The sequence below is a fragment of the Oryx dammah genome, unplaced genomic scaffold (genome assembly GCF_014754425.2).
Source record: "Oryx dammah isolate SB20612 unplaced genomic scaffold, SCBI_Odam_1.1 HiC_scaffold_1, whole genome shotgun sequence".
Lineage (NCBI taxonomy): Eukaryota > Metazoa > Chordata > Mammalia > Artiodactyla > Bovidae > Oryx > Oryx dammah.
Genome location: NW_024070185.1, coordinates 103636110 through 103655912, shown reverse-complemented (window position 1 = coordinate 103655912; position 19803 = coordinate 103636110). Strand labels below are relative to the sequence as shown.

General features: G+C 48.9%; 1 protein-coding gene across 1 annotated transcript in view; it reads right to left on the bottom strand.

The window, feature by feature from the left end:
- Positions 1 to 19803, bottom strand: part of PAPPA (pappalysin 1) — a 263068-nt gene that overhangs the window by 69611 nt on the left and 173654 nt on the right. Inside the window, exons 12-14 of the mRNA XM_040238522.1 lie at positions 12383 to 12496; positions 11115 to 11250; positions 8767 to 8980 (exon numbers count right to left, since the gene is read on the bottom strand). Of these exons, the coding sequence (XP_040094456.1) occupies positions 8767 to 8980; positions 11115 to 11250; positions 12383 to 12496 (464 nt within the window). The remainder of the gene's footprint in view (positions 1 to 8766; positions 8981 to 11114; positions 11251 to 12382; positions 12497 to 19803) is intronic.

The following is a 19803-nucleotide window of genomic DNA, read 5'->3' as shown; positions in this document are numbered from 1 at the left end:
CAAGACTCCGGAGGAGCAGTGGCCAGAGTTTATCACTAAGAGCACAGTTTATGGAAACAGACAAAGCAGGGCCCAAATCCTACATCTTAAAAGCCTTACAAATTACGAATCTGCAAATGCTATAGAACCTTCATTTTTCCATCTGCAAAACAGGAATTATTATGATTACAGCAAGTGTTTGTTGAGTCTCTTATTTGCCAGGCACTGAGCTGAATGAAAGCCTTTTCATATTTTATAACAGCACTCACTTCCAGGGGTCGTTGTGAGAATTAAATCAGATATTTGAGCCAAAGCATGAGTGGAATTCCTGGCACATAAGGACACTAAGGTATGGATAAATCTATGCTCTATTACCTACAAGCTGTGTAACTTTGGGCAAGGTCCATCACCTCTCTGAGTCTCAGTGTACTCCCAGATTCGGCTAACCCATAGCTCCATGAGATTCAACTGAGGTCCCGAAGGTAGGAGTCTTTTATAAACTGTAAAGTGACTTCAGAATGGTTAATAAAGTTGTGCAGAGATCATGCCATGCATCTTACTGTAGCTGCTGTTGCCACCTTCCTGCCAATAGGAATTTACTTGTTCAAGTCTGAGCTCCATGAAAGAGTCTACAGGAAGCTTTCTCGTGTCCCCAGGCACGCTCCCTGCAGCACTGGGCCCTCCTTTCTCTCATGCCCTGGCCTCCTGTTCCATGCACTGATCACAGGTCTGGGGTGCCTGCCATGTGTCGGAATACATGCTAACCCTTCAGGAAATGGAAACAACAGAAAACCCCCATGCTTAGATGATCTTTCCCCTCATATTACCGTCACGCAGATGCTTAATAACATTAGCGACTATTCACCAATTGCTTATATACATGAGCTCACCCATCCTCGCAGCGACCCTATGAGCTAAGTGTTACTCGTTTTACTGTTGGAAAGTCGGGGAGCGGCAAGATCGAGTTACTTGTTTAAGTTCCCATCCAGATGTGAGACTCCAAAGTCCTCCTTATTAACCTCACCCCACACCTGGACTGGAACTTCCCTGAGGGTAGAGATAATGCCTGTTTCATTTCGGTGTACTTTGCATTGCCAATGAAAATGCCTTGGATGAAATAGATGTTTCCTAACTAGTAAGGAACAAATGGTGTCAGTGTCTTGCCACAGCTCTTAAGTGCTCTGCAAACATCGGAATATTGAATTTGAAGGTTGCTAGGAGGCAGTTCTCTCTAATGTTGCCCCTCTGGTCCTGTCTACCCCAACTCCTGCCATACAACATACACAGATAGCTGGGGTTGCCATTCAGAGCCTTAAAGTGTTTGTTTTCCTGTTTCTATTGAGGACACACGGAGCGGGGTGGGGGTCAAACCAACTTAAGAAGGAACTCTCAACTTTTCGCTTGGTGTTGGTTTCAGGACACCCCACACTGAGGGTTTTATAGGAATGTGGTACTCATCCTCATCCCCTGCTCAAAAGTGCAGTGAGAAAGTGGGATAACTGAGGGGGGCAGTGAGGAACAAACATCTCCAGCACTTAGCACAAACAAACTCACTTTTAAAATACTGGGACAAAGGCAAGTGTTCGATTCAGGTCTCAGACCCACACTGATGTACGCTTTGTAGCTTCCACATACCCGCCTCCCCTTTACAAGCTCAGGATGAGTTCGGGTGAAGTGACACTCGCTGAGACTTTCTGATGCCCTGCCCTTTTTTCTGCTCTGACAGCCTCTGCGCTGCACCACCTGGAAGACTGTAGCTGTGGAGTCAACGTGAGGTCTTTGACACCAAACAATGCATCTGTTCACGTTGTGTAAGAGCTGGGGAAAGAGCCACATGGTTCCAATTTAAATAGATTTAAGTCTGTAAGCTACCAGCCTCTAAGTGGGTCTTCGACCTTTGCCTTCAGTTTGACCATTCTCGCTCTGCACACCCAGGAGGCCCCTGGTCTCCCATCTGATGACGGACTGGGGGGCCCCTGGGAACCCTTTTTGAAAGACAAGGGCTCTGGGCTTCTCTGCACTGTGTGGCCGTTAAGGTTAAAAAAAAAAATGCTTTCCCTCCTTCTGTGCACATTAAGGTTCTCCATCGTAGGAAAAGGAGAAACTAAAAAACTTGATTTCCTCGAACAGGAGGGACCTACAGCTTAGCAGGTGGGCAGATCTGGGCTCCAGCCCAGGCTCAGCATTTATTAGTTGTTTGATCTTGGAAAGTCATGTAACAACCTGAGCCTCAGTTTCCTCCTCTGTTGAGTGGAGGCCATGAAGTGATCCATCTCTCAAGATGGTCAAAACAAGGTGATGTGTCATCTATTCAAGACACTGGCCTGGGGATCTTACTGCAGGGCAGACACTTGTAAAACACTATGTGGGTTTGAGGAGGGAGGGCGTGTGCCAAAGATAAGTCATAAATAAGCCAGTTTTAGACAGTGAAGCACGTATGGTAGGGGCCCTAACCCCAGGTGAAACTACAGAGGGCGGCACCTGGGGGAGGGTGGGCAGGGCACTCTGCACAGAGGGGTCGGGGAGCCTCCTCCGGGGACACCTGACTAAGACTTGGATGAAACGGAGGGGATCAGCCACGGGAAGGTTTGGAGCAGAGGGAATTCCAGGCAGAGCAAAGGGCATGTGCCAAGGTCCAGGACAGGTTGGAGCTCGGCGTGTTTGCAGAACAGAAAGGCCAGTGTATGAGAAATGCTATGGAAACTATGATGTACCATGAGAAGGGGGTCCCTCTCCTCTGGCTCCTCCTACTACAGAAGGAAAGCATCCCCTAGTCACATGGGCTGCCTGACCAAAAAAAGTCTCTGTTCAAATGGGGAGAGCCGATGACCAGTCAACTTTCTCCATTGCAGGACTTCTCAGAACCTAGAATTCTAATGCATATGCTGGGTTTCCAGAGGGACTAATGCACGCATAACTTCCCAAGCTCTGATAGCCTTTCCCCGCTGCACGCTTCTCAGGACTAGGTTCTCTGGAATGCATCTTAGGGAATGCGGCCTCCCTGCATTTTCAGGACATTCGTCCACACCTGGCTTATAGGCTTGAGGACAGGAAAGAAACGGGATGAGAAAGCACTATGTCCCAGGTCTTGGCAGCTGTGTTTTACCGACATCATCTTATCTGCATCCTCACTGTAATTCCATGAGGTAGGGTTATTATTCCCATTCGTGAGAAGAAGAGACTGCGACTAAGTGAGTTTAAATCACTTGCCCAAAGGCACTCGGCGTGGACAGGATTCCAGTGAGGATCTGCCTCTCTGACCCTGAGTCCCTGCTCTTCCCTTCATTGTCCTATTAGCTGGAGAGGGCTGTGTGAACACACTGCCCAAAAATGATAAACATCACCCCAGAGGCCCCTCCCAAATAACTCCCTGACACAGCTCTGTCATTTCTGAAACTCAAAAACAAAAATCAAAACAAGGAAAACAAAACAAAAGCCTCTGCCTTCATTAAAGAAAAGAGGAGGGGGGAGGGATTTCATACCAGCGATGGGCTGTCATAACATAACAAAAGAAGGGGGAAAAAGAAAAGGAAGCCACTTCTCAGAAGGGAGGAGAGTGGTTGATCCCAATGGGGGAAGGGATATAGGTAATTTTACCAATAAAATTCTCACACCAGGGCAAAGGTGACATGAGGCACCCTCCCTGCGCTATGCAAAGATAATCAGATACTTATGAACTATCTGTTCTTCTTATACCTACGTAAGTTATTTACGTAGAGACTCAAGTTCCATAAGGAGGCAGATCCTTAAGGGATCTGACAGTCCTCCAATTGTCACCCCCCACAGTCAACTGAAAGGGCCCCCGATTGTGCATAACGTGAGATACCTGTGTACCCCTCAACTGGGAGAGAGGAGGCCAGAGCTGAAAGGCCTGGTAAGGGCTCCCCTCCTGGCTCCCCCTTGATCCATGGCTTAACTCCTGTGGTTACTTAGCTGCAATTATGCCATGGGGCAGTGGGGGCAGTAAACAGGCAGCTGCTTTATAAATCACGCTGGGCAACTCGGCGGGGACACCCAAAGAGAGCAGGTGCAACACTGGAAGACGAAGGGGGAGATGCTCTCGGCACGAGTGCCGCAGGATCACTTGAGAAGTGAGACTGAGAGTCAGCAAGGTAGGACTCGCTTTTCTGCCCAGCAACGAGGCTACCGAGGAAGCGATCCCAACAGGCTCTTCTTCCCTGGAATTCTAGAAGCGAGCCGGTGGTGTGATGGGTGCAGCATTGGCAGGCAGGGTCAGCAGCTACAGGGTCTGGCCGACCATCTGAATGGCCAGGTGAGCTGAGTTGGGGTTGGCCAGTGGGAGGCCGCCTGCTCACCAGAGCTGCATCTCAAGTCCCAGGATCTGAGTGGGCCCAATGTTCCAAATCTTGTGATGTGTTTAAGAGTGGAAAGGATTCTGGCCTTTACTCTGTACTCTCCTGATAGTTAACTGTTACAAGTAATTTAAAAACAAGTCACACAAGGGCCAAAAAAACCACAAGTTACTGGGGCCTCTGGGACAGCTGTTTTGATACCTCTGATGATGGGGGGATGGGTGGGGAGAGCTTTGTGGAGAGCTTGGGTGGAAGTCCCAAGACCTGGCTTCCAATGCTATGTGGTTCTGCATCCTAACCCACTGGGGCGACTTTGGGAAACACTTTCCCTGCCTGGACCTTAGGCTGTCCATCCTTGAATGAGGGTAAGGACCCAAAGAATCTCTTCATGCCTCCTAGCTTCCAGGGGTCAAGTCAGGGTGTGGACAAAACCATGGAGACATATTTCAGAGCCCGCTGGAAGGGGAACAAGTAGACTTTGATAATGCCACGTCTTGACAAGGATATGGAGGAACAGGGATTCTGACAGGCAGGCCGGGGCTGGAGCGTGGGTTGGGCAACAATCAGGCATATCCATATGGGTGAGACGGGCACGTGCTTAGGCGCAGAAGTTCCACTTGCAGGCATAGCCCCCAGTCTAGCCGCTCCCAACAGATGTTCCACGAGGTGCTGATCCATTTGAGGGTGGGGACACTGGGTGAACCTGGGGACACTGGGTGAACCTGGGGACGGCAACCTGAGGCCTGGGCCATCTGGCTGTGAGAAGCCTCCTTCTGCGCTCCCAATCTTCCAGACAGATTCCTAGAGAACCCCCAGTCAGGGCACAGACTCCAAGGGTCTCTTGGTTCCAGCCTGTAGGCACCCGCTCTGATGCCACCACTACCAGTAACTACCAGACTAAGTTCACTCTGGCTGCGAGGAGTGAGTCTAGTCACACAAAGAATTTATTGTCCCCTTGGGAGGAAAGTTATGACCAACCTCGAAAGCATATTAAAAAGCAGAGACATTATTTTGTCAACAAAGGTCCGGCTAGTCAAGGCTATGGTTTTTCCAGTGGCCATGGATGGATGTGAGAGTTGGACTGTGAAGAAGGCTGAGCGCCGAAGAATTGATGCTTTTGAACTGTGGTGTTGGAGAAGACTCTTGAGAGTCCCTTGGACTGCAAGGAGATCCAACCAGCCCATCCTAAAGGAAATCAGTCCTAAATATTCATTGGAAGGACTGATGCTGAAGCTGAAACTCCAATAGTTTGGCCACCTGATGTGAAGAGCTGACTCACTGGAAAAGACCCTGATGCTGGGAAAGATTGAGGGCAGGAGGAGAAGGGGACGACAGAGGATGAGATGGTTGGATGGCATCACTGACTCAATGGACATGAGTTTGGGTGAGCTCTAGGAGTTGGTGATGGACAAGGGAAGCCTGGCATGCAGTGGTTCATGGAGTCGCAAAGAGTCGGACACGACTGAGCGACCGAACTTAACTGAACTGAAGGCTGATCCTCTAAAGGCTAGCTGTCAATCAGAGCTGCCTCTCTGGATGCTCTGACATGGAAAAAGTGGGAAGAGTTTGAGGTAGAGAAAGGAAGAGAATGCAAAACACAAGAGGGAGGGGAAGAAGCGAGGAAGGAAAGAGCAGAGGGAAGGGAAGAAGCCAGTTTTCTAAACACACGGCTACTGAATGTTATACTAAACTGCTCAATCTCTGTTTAGAACGACAGGCTGGACAATGGCGCATGCGTGCGTGCGTGTGTGTGTGTGTCCAGCCCCTGAAGCCTCAGCTCCTGACGGTCCCTTTTCTCACTGAAGAAGCCTCATAGCTTCCCTCCAGCCATCACTAGGGCCCCCGTCCTTCCCGCTTCCCCTTCTTGGTGTGGAGCTGGAACTCAGCTAGAATTCCACCACTGGACCTCTCCTTTGGAACCGGATCCTGTTTTCCTGGGTGTCTGAATTTACTCCCAAGTTCCAGACAGGGACAGAGACCCTTGAATCTGGGTCAGAACACACACCCTGGACTGATTTTGCCGTGATGAGGTTTCTCCCATGGCAGCTCACTAGCTATCACGCTGCCCTCAGGAGAAGAGAAAGAAAGCGAGGAAGGAAAAGGGGGTAAGAGAGGAGAAAGGGGAAGAGACAGAGGAGCAGGAGGGAGGAGAGAAAGCCGGAGGAGAACAGATGGACAGGAGATGGGAGTGGGACTCTGAGTGGGGAGAGGAAGGGCTGTGTTAGGGGGTGGGTGGGGGCCACACTTTACTATCTGGGAAGCAGCTGAGAGTCAAGTGGGCCATTTCCACTAGAGCAGCTGAGCTATAAAAAGCAATGCTATTTACCTTGGTGTTTCAAGAATGAAGAAAAACATCCCATGGCTTTTTACAGTTGTTGCTTATTTCTCTTTTCTTTCCTCCTGGTTTGTTTGTTTTAATGCATTTGCACATTTGCACAGTCCTGTCTGTTAGGGTAAATCCCTCTTCAGCGCCCCAGGAGCAGCTGTGGTCCTCCCCGACTCCCCGCCCCACTCCCACCCCACAGCCCTGGCATTCAGGAGGAGCAGCCTCTCTTAGACCCAGGGAGCTCAGGGTCCAGCCAGCCAGCCCTGGGAGCTGCGCCTCCAATGCTCCACTCCGTCTCACTGACGAGTACGCACAAGGGAGGAGCCCTGGGAAGCCCTCTTCTCTCCTGGATAAGCCTGGTCCTGGTGAGCAGAGTGTGGCTCTTAGGGGCGGACAAAGCGAGATCCTACCTCCCACTCCCTGGACAGTCTTGGCTCAGTCACTCTGTCCATACCTCACCAGACAGGTGAGATAATGAAATAAGATAATGAAATCAACGTGGGTCCCCTCCTCGTCCCTCTCACCGCTCCTATCTCTTAGGAATCACAGACTGTTCCAAGTGGAAGGAACCACGCAGAACACAGGCCCGTCACTGCTGTCGTTTCACACCAGGCCCAGGGAAGAAAGGGGTTGGGCTCCGCATCCCACCACCAGCCAGAGACAGGGCAACACCTGCCCCAGCTCTGTGTGTTTCCATGAGAGGTCAAAGGACTCAACGCATACTTATTGATGGACTTGTTTTCAAGGTTAAACACTTCTTACTGTTTACTTGGGACATGGGAACTGCTAATGAAGGATTCAAAGAAGCCAGCACTGGCCTCAGTCAACTCGGGGATGGTCTTGGTGGCCGGTTAGGGACGGGAAAGCGTTGCAGAGAGGGTCTGATGGATTTGGATTTGCATTTTCCATCGACATTGTTTCCCTGGGTTCTGAGAATTAACTTATTTTTATAGTCTGGAGAGGCAGGGATGAAAAAGCCCTCTCAGGGTGAAATACAACAATGAATGATATTTAAGGAGCTCTTTTGCCTCTGAAGGATTGCGACAGACTTTGCACAACAGAAGCTAGAGACAGTGGGTGCAAAACAATGTGGGTTTTGCAACCACCTTTTGTGTCCTCTGGTAGCAGGGGCGTGGGAAAGGCTGGGTCCCCTCTCCCCACTCTTTTTTCTCCTGCTCCCAGGTATACAGGGCAGGGCTGAACTGCCCTTCAGAGGGCCTTGCTTTGGGGGAGCCCACTGAGACCCCCAATTCTTTAAACAAACGTCAGAGATGCTGTGTGACTCTGGACCAGCCCTTCCCGTTCTGAAAACCCAGAGGGTAACATGGAAGTTTGGACAATGCGGATATACTAGATGAGCCCCAAGGCTTCTTCCAGCTCAATTCTAAGAATTTTATGTGGAATTCTGCACAGAGAAGCATCAGTATCGCATCAAGCAAGTGCTGATAAACACTATGAACACAGTATCTTTGCACAGTGCCTGAGAGTTTGCAGAGCACTTGCGTCTGCGGCACACCATTTAATTCTCACGACCACCCTACCGGGTAGATATTACTCCAAAGAAGACAACTGACACTCCCCAAAGTGGAGTGGGCAGATTCAAACCCAGATCAGAGTGTTCCTAGAGCTCACATTTTTTCCAGGAAGGATCCCCCTCTCCTAGCTCCACACTGGGTATATTAACAGATACAGATCAAAGGCACCGCAGAACCATGTGGTTAAAAGACAGACACCACGACCACTGGGGGTATCTCCCAGGAGGGTTATGCCTCTTGCCTGTGCTACTTAGGAAGCAGAATGTTCCTGTATTTCAGAGCTGGAAGACAGCTAATCCACCACCCCTCACTTCATTCAAATGAGGATGCTGAGTCCAGAGAAGGAAAGTGATGCTCCCAAGGTCACCCTGCAGGTCGCCGTCAGCACTGGGACCTCAAACAAGGTGAAAGAGGTCCTCCTTCCACAGCCATGTCTCTACTGCCCTCCCGCACCCCCTGGAACTCACAGTCGTGGGGTTCTCCCAAGCCCCAAGGCAGAGCCGGCCAGAGGCCAGACGATGGAGAAGGGAGAAGCACACAGACTGTTTCCTGCAGCACCCATGGCTGCCCGGCTCCAGGGTCCACCCCGGCGCGCAGACCCGGGGTGTCTTACCTCTGCTCGGCAGAGCTGTAGGTCTCCCCTCTCTGGCAGCTGCTCAGGGTGACGGGGTCAAAGTTGTCGAAGGAGCGGAGGGCCACCCCCGAGATGGCGACCAGGGGTGAACTGAAGCTCACGCGTACCGCCTGGCTGTGGTAGAAGGGCTGGCTGAGGTCATGGACCACAGGGATAATCAGGGGATTGTTCCGGCAGCTCAGGACGTGGAAGCCTGTCAGGGGAGACAGAGGGCCGGGGGCCAGGCTCATTACTCAAGGCCAGTCACGCCCTCCCCAACGGGCCCTTCCCGAAGCCCCCAGACCCTTTCATGTCACTGCACAAAAGCACCATTGGGTGGCCAGTGGGGATTTTGAGTTTGATTGAAAGTTTCTTTGTCTGCCTTTTTCTCTTGGCTCCAAATCTTTCCAATCCCCTCGCCTCGTCGCTCCCTAAGCTCTCCCTTCACCTAGCGCCCACGGCCCCTCCCTCCCCTCCAAAGGGCCACCCCTGGGCCAAGCCTCGCTGGCACTCACTTCCCTCCCACCTTGCGTGAGGGCTTGGCTGGTCTGAGCTGCTAGTTTTCAGGCAGTCATCAAGATGAGGGAAACAATTCACAGAAATAGGTCATTGTTGGGGTGAAAAAAAAGCCTCCTCTCATTTTTAAGCTAGGAAGCTGGGACCCACCCCGTGCGGTAAGGACCTCTGCATCCATGTAGCAGAGAGGAGAGGCAGAAACGTGGCGGGAGGTGGCTTTCCAGGGGGACTCAGAACAGTGAGCCACACAGAGTCCAAGGAGAATCCAAACAACTTCACCCAGAAGCTCTCAGTTCGTTCTAGAAGTCCCCAGGCTTTGAAAAGTGGTGGAGAGTGAGTGGGGCGGGGAGAAAAGGTACATAAGGAAAGGGAGGAGAATGATGGGGTGGGTTGGAGTTGGGAAAACCAAAGCTGGCTTTGGTGTTTGATGGACATCAGTTCTTGGCCTAGTAGGTCTCCCTGACAGCTCAAGCGGTAGAGTCTGCCTGCTATGCAGGAGACCTAGGTTTGATCCCTGGATTGGGAAGATCCCCTGGAGAAGGGGATGACTATCCATTCCAGTATTCTTGCCTGGGGAATCCCATGGACAGGAAAACCTTGTGGGTTACAGTCCATGGGGTTGTAAAGAGTTGGACACGATTGAGCAACTGACACAGATAAGATACTCACTTCTTTACTGTATGAGTCCACCAAGCCCCTAACACTCAGTGTCTGCCTCTAAAAAGTGAGGTCATCCTGACCAAGCACTGGGAGGCCTGCTCTGCTAGGGTGTGAGGCTCCCAGTCGAGCAGGTCTGCATCTGTGGTCCACTGGCATAGAGCCGCAGCGCCTCCATGGGAATGCCAGGGTGCTGAGGACGCAGGACAGGGGAGCCGATGGGGAGGGACAGATGGACACTCGGGCACCAAATAGGATCCAAGGATCTCTGCTGGAGCCTCTGAAAACCTCTCCACGGAGCCCTTTGCGATGCCAGGACAGCTATGAAAATATTTGCTTCTTGCTTAGGGACATTTCCCAGGAATCTGGATAAATCCAGAGGGGTTTCCTTTCCCTTCCTTATTAATGCATTTCCCCCTTGCCTTGAAAACTGATCAAATAAGTAAACATAAAAACAAAACAAAACCCCTCCCCACTGCCTGAGCTGCGGCTTGACCCTGACGTAACCCCTGGCGAGCTTGCTTCCTATGGGGCTTTGAAACGAGCTCCTTGTGGAATCGTACGGGCACAGCTTTGAAACCGGGACTTCTGTGCTGGCCTGGAATTCCAGAGTAGACTGGGCAGGCTGTCTGGGCAGCATGGGAGGGGATGGTGGGGCTTTCTGAGTGTGGGGTCTTGTGCTCGACACCGGTCACCACATCTCAACTGAGAGTTCATTTGCTATCACGGATGCTCCTGGTTATGGGGTGAAGGGCAGTGGGCGATGATTCTGAAAGCCTGGCTTCCCTGCTTGCTGACTGGCTCTGGCCAGTGACCTGGGCCTCTCAACGTGTCTCTTTGGGTCTCAGGTGATGATACATATAATGGAAAAGCATCTCTACTCAGTCTCCTTCCCAGGGTCCTCTGAGATCTCCTGGGATGCCTGAGGGTGAAGGCACTGTGGGAGACGGGACCTACTGAAAGACGACTTTGACCTAAATCTCTTACCCTCATCCCCCTCTGATTCGGGCTTCTCTAGATGTACACACATACTCATCCTGATCTGAAGACAACCTGATGGGAAACAGAGCCCCAAGAAGAGGCAACGGGAGGCGAGAACTCATTCTCAGCCGATCCTTACAAACCCCCCACGGGCAGACGGGGAGGCAGGTAGCAAGGGCAAGCCATACACTCACCCAGGTCGTGGATCTGCTCGTTGGTATCAAGCAGCTGGACACTGATGGCTTCCTGCTTCTGGTCCCCGTAGTAGGTCCCATCGGTCACCAGGTGGACAATGACGGCTGTAGCGACCATCGGTTGAGAAAAGTACACCTGAAATGCAGAAGACATAGGAGCTAGGCCTGCGGTGGTGGGGCAGCCCCGGGGCAGGGGTTTTGAGAAGAATCTTCCATTTCGGGAGCTGGACTACTTATCACGGTCCATGGTGGGAACAGGGAGGCAGCGAAACCTCAGAGTAAAGAGTATAGCCTCTGAGGTCAGAGACTGTTCCAGTCTTGGCTCTGCTCTTTTCAAGCTGTGTGATGCCCAGTGATGGCTGAGCCACTCTGGGCCTAAATTCCTTCACCTCCAAGTCACGGATCTGTAAATAGATACATCACAGGATGCCTGGGAGGCTCCGGGAAGATACTAAGAGGTCCAGTACGCACTAAAACCACATGAAATGAGGCATATTATTCATCACTGCTCTATGCTGACCAGCCTCTGGACTAGGCATCGAGGAGACAAAGGTAAATAAAGTGTGCCTTTGATTGCTGTAGATGGTGGAGTTCAACATAGGTGAGTAACACACACTACCAACACTTGAAACGATTGCAGTCCACAGTCAGGAAGATGGGCCCGCGGACAGCTACAGAATACCATGGCACATGACGAGTGCCATCCAACAGAGGACCACCCGTGGAGGGCCAGAATGGAAAGGACAGTTCCTTCTCCCTGTAGCGCTCAGTGAAGACTTCAAGGCAAGACAGTTTAAAAGAACGACATCTAAATGATATCTAAACTCTCAGCCAAAACAAGACTGACTGAAGGCATCCCATGAGCAATTAAGGGACTTTGGCCACCTCATGCGAAGAGCTGACTCATTGGAAAAGACTCTGATGCTGGGAAGGATTGGGGGCAGGAGGAGAAGGGGATGACAGAAGATGAGATGGCTGGATGGCATCACCGACTCGATAGATGTGAGTCTGAGTGAACTCCGGGAGATGGTGATGGACAGGGAGGCCTGGCATGCTGTGATTCATGGGATCACAAAGAGTCGGACATGACTGAGCGACTGAACTGAACTGATTCTAGGAAGCATCCTGCTGCTAACTGTTTTGTTTTCTGTCCTTGCCATTAACACCCTCAGCGGGTAGACAAAACCAGCCTGAGAAAGGGCCAAGGGAGACAGTGCTTCCTGGGAGCCTCTGCTGGACAGTCTGAGTCTCTCAAAGCTTTGACTTACCCGGACCCAGAAAGTGGTCTGAGCCAGCTGGGAATACGGGTAGCTGATGGTGCATGGGTACCAGGCGTGCTGGGAAATGCCTTCGCTGAGATCGATCACCTTGGTCCGACACACCTGGAAAAAAAAATAAAGGGAAACAAATGTCTTAGAGGGTCTTGGAGGTTGAATTAAATTCAACTCGACAACACCTCACTGTCCACCTATTGTGTTCTTGACACTGCAGGAAGAAACAGTGATGAACAGACAAGAGTCTATTCCAGGTGCCCACATTCTAATAATGCAGATAAGAAAATCTTCAGTGGTATTCAGGAAAGGAGGGGTAACACATTTGGGTGGTAGAGATATCAGATAAGTTCTTGTGGGGACAGGTCCTAGAGGAGTTGACACTTGATTCGGGTCTGGAAGAATAGGGTGGCTGCAGACGGAAGGGTACTGCCCGTGGAAGGAAGAGAAGTAAAGGCTCAGAGGAAAGCAGCAGCCCAGGATGATGAGCTGCCTGGTATAATCAGAACTTGGGGAAAGCGGTAGCAAAAGCAGGCCTGAGGGCCTGAACCTGTCACGGACGCTGAATACCAAGTATCCCTTCAGGACAGATCTGTAAATTGCGCTCAGAGCCAGATTAATGACACAGACTGGAACAGCATCAGCACCTGTTCTCCCCAAAGAATATCGGCTCCACCGTTTGGGTGTGTGTGTGCGTATCTACACATACACACAGCCCCTTGGTCTCAATGACAGATATACCAAATGACATTCCAAGAAACACGAAGCACGTAGAGACGAGTAGAATTCTTCAAACTGAGGAATTTCCTGCCCCGATGTCATTTCATCCCGCTGGTTCAATCACTCATTCCAACACTACTGAGTAACTGCAATTGGTCAAACACTCTGGGACCAGACATCAGACAAGGGAGACAGTGGGAGGAGCCTGGGGTGACAATGTGTGCAGGCACTCATCGAGGAATCACATATGCCTGCACAACTGTCCGCTGTAGACCAGAAAAGAGCCGTGACGGATGAGGAGAGGAGCAGCTACGACACTTTTGAGCTACGTCAGGCTCTTTGCCAAAGGGCATCCCCAATTAGTGTTTCTCCTTGCATCTCTATGGTGACTCTTTTCTCAATATTCTCTGGGAATTTGGGCCTGTCATTCCAGATCTGTGGGTCTCAGGTGACTCACCTAAAAAGTAAGGCTGAGAGAACTCTAAGGTCTTATAAGCGATGAGAAAAAAAGTGAGATGATCTAATGTCAATTACACAAACAAACATACACACGTAAACCAAAAAAAAATGGAAAGGAAAAAAATATATATATATACAAGGATCAAGACTATCCATTCCAGCAATATTTAAAGTAGCAAAAGATCAGGGATAAGCCATCATTAAAAAACCTACAAACAATAAATGCTAAGAAAAGGTGGGGAGAAAAAGGAACACTTTTATACCATTGGTGGGAATGTAAATTGATACAGCCACTATGGAGAACAGTATGGAGAGTCCTTAAAAAACTAGGAATAAAACCATCATATGACCCAGCAATCCCACCACTAGGCGTATACCTTGAGGAAACCAAAATTGAAAGACACATGTACTCCAATGCTTGCTGCAGCTCTATTTACAATAGCTAGAACATGGAAGCGACCTAGATGTCCACTGACAGATGAATGGATAAAGAAGCTGTGGTACAGATATACAATGGAATATTACTCAGCCATAAAAAGGGATGCATTTGAGTCAGTCCTAATGAGGTGGATGAACCTAGAGCTAATTATAAAGAGTGAAGTAAGTCAGAAAGAGAAAAACAAAGATTGTATATTAACACCTGTATATGGAATCTAGAAAGATGGCACTGATGAGCCTATGTGCAGAGTAGCAATGGAGACACAGACAGAGAACAGACGTATGGACACGGCTATGGAGTCAGGAAGGAGAGGGTGGGATGTATGGAGAGTAACATGGAAACATACATTACCATATATAAAACAGATAGCCAAAAGGTATGTGCTGTATGACTCAGGGGATTCAAACCAAGGCTCTGTAACAACCTAGAGGTGTGGGATGGGGAAGGAGGTGGGAGGGATGTTCAAGTGGGAGGGGACATGGGTAAACCTATGGCTGATTCACCTGGAGAAGGAAATGGTAACCCACTCCAGTACTCTTGCCTGGAAAATTCCATGGACATAAGATCCTGGTAGGATACAGTCCATGAGATTGCAAAGAGTCAGACACGACTGAATGACTTCACTCACTCATAGCGGATTCATGTTGATGTTTGGTAGAAACCAACACAATCCTGTAAAGCAATTACCCTTCAATCAAAAACAAATCAATTAAAAACAGGTCAGGGACAGTTTATATGCTCCCCTGTCGAAGAAGGGGTGAGTAAAGATGATACATTCACATGTTAGGATTCCACATGCAAAAGAATATTAAGAGGACTGAAAGAGATTCACATGTGGGGATGATCCTGAGAATATTTGACACCTGATTCAATATGGACCCTGGCCAAGAAAAATGGAAGCCCCATTTGTGAGTTCCTAGATGACAACACAGAGGGATTGCAAAAGCGTAACATGGAATGAATAAAGAACGAGGTATAAGTGGATAAGTGCATTAGGATTCTATTTATTAAAATCAAACGAAGCTAGACTATACCCAGGGAGTCATACAGATGAGTGTAGAAGAATTAAAAATAGCGTGGAAAGTTGCACATCAAATTCATTAATCAGAGTCAAGCTAAAACACATGGTCGCACTGTAATCCACAATTGCAAGCTGCAGCACTTTCTTTGAAAATAAACGTTTTGTTTTGGAATAATTTTTTATTTACAGGAAACTTGCAAAGGAAGAAACACCAAGAGTTCCATATATGCTTCACCCAATTTCCCTTAAAGTTAACATCTTCAGTTCATTCTTGAAATATCAAATAGAAGAAGAAAAAGTGTCTTAACCAACTTTGGAGAATCACACCGTCACCCAGGGAGTTCCTGCAATGGTGAGCTGGGTTAAGATACCTGGTCCTGGTTCCAGCTCCCTCAAGATTTGATGTGTAATTGCAGACTTGCTGTCTCCCATCTTTGGACCTCAGGCTATCTTTCACATTTGAATGTTGGATTAGGTCATGGCCTTTCAAGGTGTCACCTATGGATTCCTAGGGTTGCTTGGAGGTGTCAGCCTGGGCATCAGGATGGGGGAAGGTGTGTTTAGCCTCTGCTCCACTGTTTTAACCAAAGCATCTTCACCAATCTGTTTTATATATCAGGATGACTTGTATTGTTTCATTTGAGAGCTTCATTGCTTTAAAACACAGAAAAGTACTGAAACGTGTTCACTGCCAAAGTTCCCCTCACCCTTCCCCAAGGTGTCAGTGGGTCTTGGGAATACAGTATTAGTTTCCTGAATGTCACAGGTAACTTCATAAGGAGAGAAAAGGTGCCAAGAATCAACCGTCTCATCAGCCAGAAATGATGACTTCAGCTATTCAAATCCCTAGAAGCCTAATACCGAGGAGGCTGTGGGCAAAACATAGCCAATTTAATGGGCTGGCAGACTTTTTCAAGTTTATTTATTTTTCTCAAAAACAACGGAGACTGGGCTCAGGCAGATCCGCCAGGGGATTGGGTTACATTTTACAACAGTGCGAGACATCGCACAAACTATCTATGGCATTTGAAATCCAGGCCAGCGATTCGACATGTATCCTTCTGGAATTCTTTCCCCTTGCGTTCTTAGCTGCCTGTCCCCCAGCAGAGCATGGTGAAGCGCATCTCTGGAGTGCTGAGCCCGGGGCTTATCTCATGCAGGGTCAGGGAAGTCTCGGACATGAACAGAGCCCTCTTACTGCTTAAACACAATTTCCTCTTATCTCATCAACCCTATCAGCACCAGACAGGGTTTAGAGGGATGCAGTGCTGTTATTTTATTCTCCTGGTTTCCCATTTAGTGCTGTGTTTGTTTCAGGCTGGCTGTGATTCTGACCATGGACAGTCAAAGCAGATCAGAGAGGAACAAACAAATGTAGCTGAACCTTTGCCCGAAGCCCCAGCCAATGTTAACATAGTCTCTGTTCCTGGGGAGGAGAGGGAAGGTTACAGAGGAAGCAGTCGGGGGGCTCATTCAGCAGCCATGGGTGGAAGGGGGACGGCCCACTGGGCTCTCTCTGAGAGGAGAAGATCCTTGCCCTTGGGCAAAAGGAGGGGCACATATCTAAGTGTGATCCCCAAGATAACTGATTCTGTGCAGGCACTCTGCTTTCATCCACCCATGTTTTGTACCTTCTAAAAACGCAAATCCAATCCCACAAAGCCTCACTGAGCAGTGTGGACTTCACTGGGCATGTCATGGGGGAGCAAGCAAGGGGTGACACTGCTCACCGTGGGGGCTCATGGCCTCCCATCGTCGCCCCAGGCTGCTCTTTACTCATCCTCTCTCTCCAACCAGGGTCAATTCAGCAACCTTCCCAACCTCTCACCCCCTCTCCCTTCCCAATCTCCACCTCTCTTCAATCCCAGGCAGAGTCATTCTGCTCTCCCTCCTGGTCTCTAGACACAAATCCTTCACATGATGCCAAGCATTCGAGCTTGCCCCCTTGGTCAAGAGATGACCAAGACCCAGTGATGGCAGGGAGGTGAACGCTCTCTGTCCTACTGTTATGAACGAACTCTCCTCTCTTCCTTCACATCACTCACTGGTTTGTGGGATACATCACGGAGGCTCGAGAGGCATCGCAGTCTCTAGGCTCTTCTAGAGAGAAGAGGAGAGGGTCTCCTCTAGTTGACAGTGATCTTGCTGCATTGTTTACGCCCATGTTCATGCAGCCTTATCTGCAACAGCCAAGAGGTGAGAACAACCTAAATGTCATCAACAGATAAATGGATAAACTAAATGCGGTGGGTACACACAATAGAACAGCATTAAACCTGCAAAGAGAAGGAAATACTGCCACTTTCGGCTACACAGAGGAACCTCAAGAGTATTCTCAGTGCACCTAGGTAGTCACTAAGAGACAGATACTGCACGATTCCACTTACATGAGGTATCCAACATAGCTCAACCCACAAAATTGAAGAGTGGAATGGGAGCTGCCAGGAGCAGCAGGGAAAGGGACAAAGGGGTTGCTGTAAGTTTATAAATCAATGTATAAATCAACAATGAAGTCTCAGTTAAGCAAGTTGATTAAAATTTTAATAGATCTGCTGTATAACACTATACTTATAATCAATAATGGGGCTTCCTAGGTAGCTCAGTGGGAAAGAATTCACCCGCAGTGCAGGAGACTTGCAGGAGATGTGGGTCTGATCCCTGAGTCAGGAAGATTCCCTGGGGAAGGAAATGGCAACCCACTGCAGTATTCTTGCCTGGGAAATCCCGTGGACAGAGGAGCCTGGTAGGCTACAGTCCACTGGGTCACAAAGAGTTGGACACAATTAGAGACTAAACCACAGCAACATAGTCAATGTTATTGTATTGTGCCCATAAAAACTTAAGAGGGTAGATTTCTTTTTAAGTGTTCTCATCACAATAAACAGAAATAAAACAGATAATATTATTTTGAATGATTGACATTGATATTCACAGAATGAATGAATAATTAACAAATGGTTAAGTGACTGAATAAATAAGTGATTGAATGAATCAATCAATAAATTAATAAATGACTGAATACAGTAAGAAATATATGATCCAGTGAAGTGGGGGAAGAGAAATTCATGTAATGATGTCATGCAAACAGCAGGTGTGGCTTAAGTCTTTTCAGTGTAAGAGGAGGAATTCAGTTCAGTTCAGTTCACTTCAGTTCAGTCGCTCAGTCGTGTCTGACTCTTTGCGACCCCATGAAACGCAGCACGCCAGGCCTCCCTGTCCATCACCATCTCCCGGAGTTCACTCAGACTCACGTCCATCAAGTCCATGATGATATCGAGCCATCTCATCCTCGGTCGTCCCCTTCTCCTCCTGCCCCCAATCCCTCCCAACATCAGAGTCTTTTCCAATGAGTCAACTCCTCGCATCAGGTGGCCAAAGTACTGGAGCTTCAGCTTCAGCATCATTCCTTCCAAAGAAATCCCAGGGTTGATCTCCTTCAGAATGGACTGGTTGGATCTCCTTGCAGTCCAAGGGACTCTCAAGAGTCTTCTCCAACACCACAGTTCAAAAGCATCAATTCTTCGGCGCTCAGCCTTCTTCACAGTCCAACTCTCACATCCATACAGGACCACAGGAAAAACCATAGCCTTGACTAGAAGGACCTTAGTCGGCAAAGTAATGTCTCTGCTTTTGAATATACTCTCTAGGTTGGTCATAACTTTTCTCCCAAGGAGTGAGCATCTTTTAATTTCATGGCTGCAGTCACCATCTGCAGTGATTTTGGAGCCCCCCAAAATAAAGTCTGACACTGTTTCTACTGTTTCCCCGTCTATTTCCCATGAAGTGATGGGACCGGATGCCATGATCTTTGTTTTCTGATTGTAGAGCTTTAAGCCAACTTTTTCACTTTCCTCTTTCACTTTCATCAACAGGCTTTTTAACTCCTCTTCACTTTCTGCCATAAGGGTGGTGTCATCTTACCCAGCATCTTCTTGATTGCTTCACAGATGAGGGACTCTCTTCCATTTATAAACAGCCCAGCTTACCTCTGGGGAGATTCTTCCGAACAGCCAGGGGAAGATGTCTAGCTGTGTTTTCTTCTACTCTTTCCTCTAAGCAGCAACATTCATAAGCTTCCACATTTTAGAGCTTTAGAATTAGCGGGACTTAAGTAGGTTATCAACTGGGAGCATTTCTTTTTCAGTAGTTGAGGGAGGGCAGGTGTCTTGCACAATACATCACAGCAAGTAAGTGGCAAACCTGATATGACAACAATGCCTTTCTGGCCCCAGAACCGATGCCTGTCCTTTCCCGTGTTCTATACTCTCTGAAGCCTCCCTGCCTTATGCAGAACCATCCCTGGTGAGATTTCTCACCTTCCCCAAGGATGCATAGCAGCCATCCCGGTGTCCATGTCACTTGCTTCTGCAGGAAGCCCAGCTCTATGTCTCTGATGGAAGCTGGGCAACTCACTGCCTTTCAACCTCATCTTAGTGCAGGAACCAAGGGGGTGAACAACCCCCTTTCCCCTTGACTTTGAAGGGGAAAGTCTCATCTTTAGCACAGTGCCTCAGACTCTCTGTCATCTTCTGAGATATCTGTGCTTACTTTAAAAACAGAAACCAAGAGACACAGGGGACATGGGCCAGTTCTGTCTGCCACTTATCAGCTGGACATCTCTCCCAGCCTGTCTCTCCATCTGTGAAGTGCGGTGGTGACCCAGCAGCTTAAGAACACCCACAGAAATACTATCCCCCAAGGTCTCATGGGCACAGTATCATTTAATCCTCTCATTTATTCAGGGAGGCTGGAATTATCCCATTTTTCTGATGAGGAAAG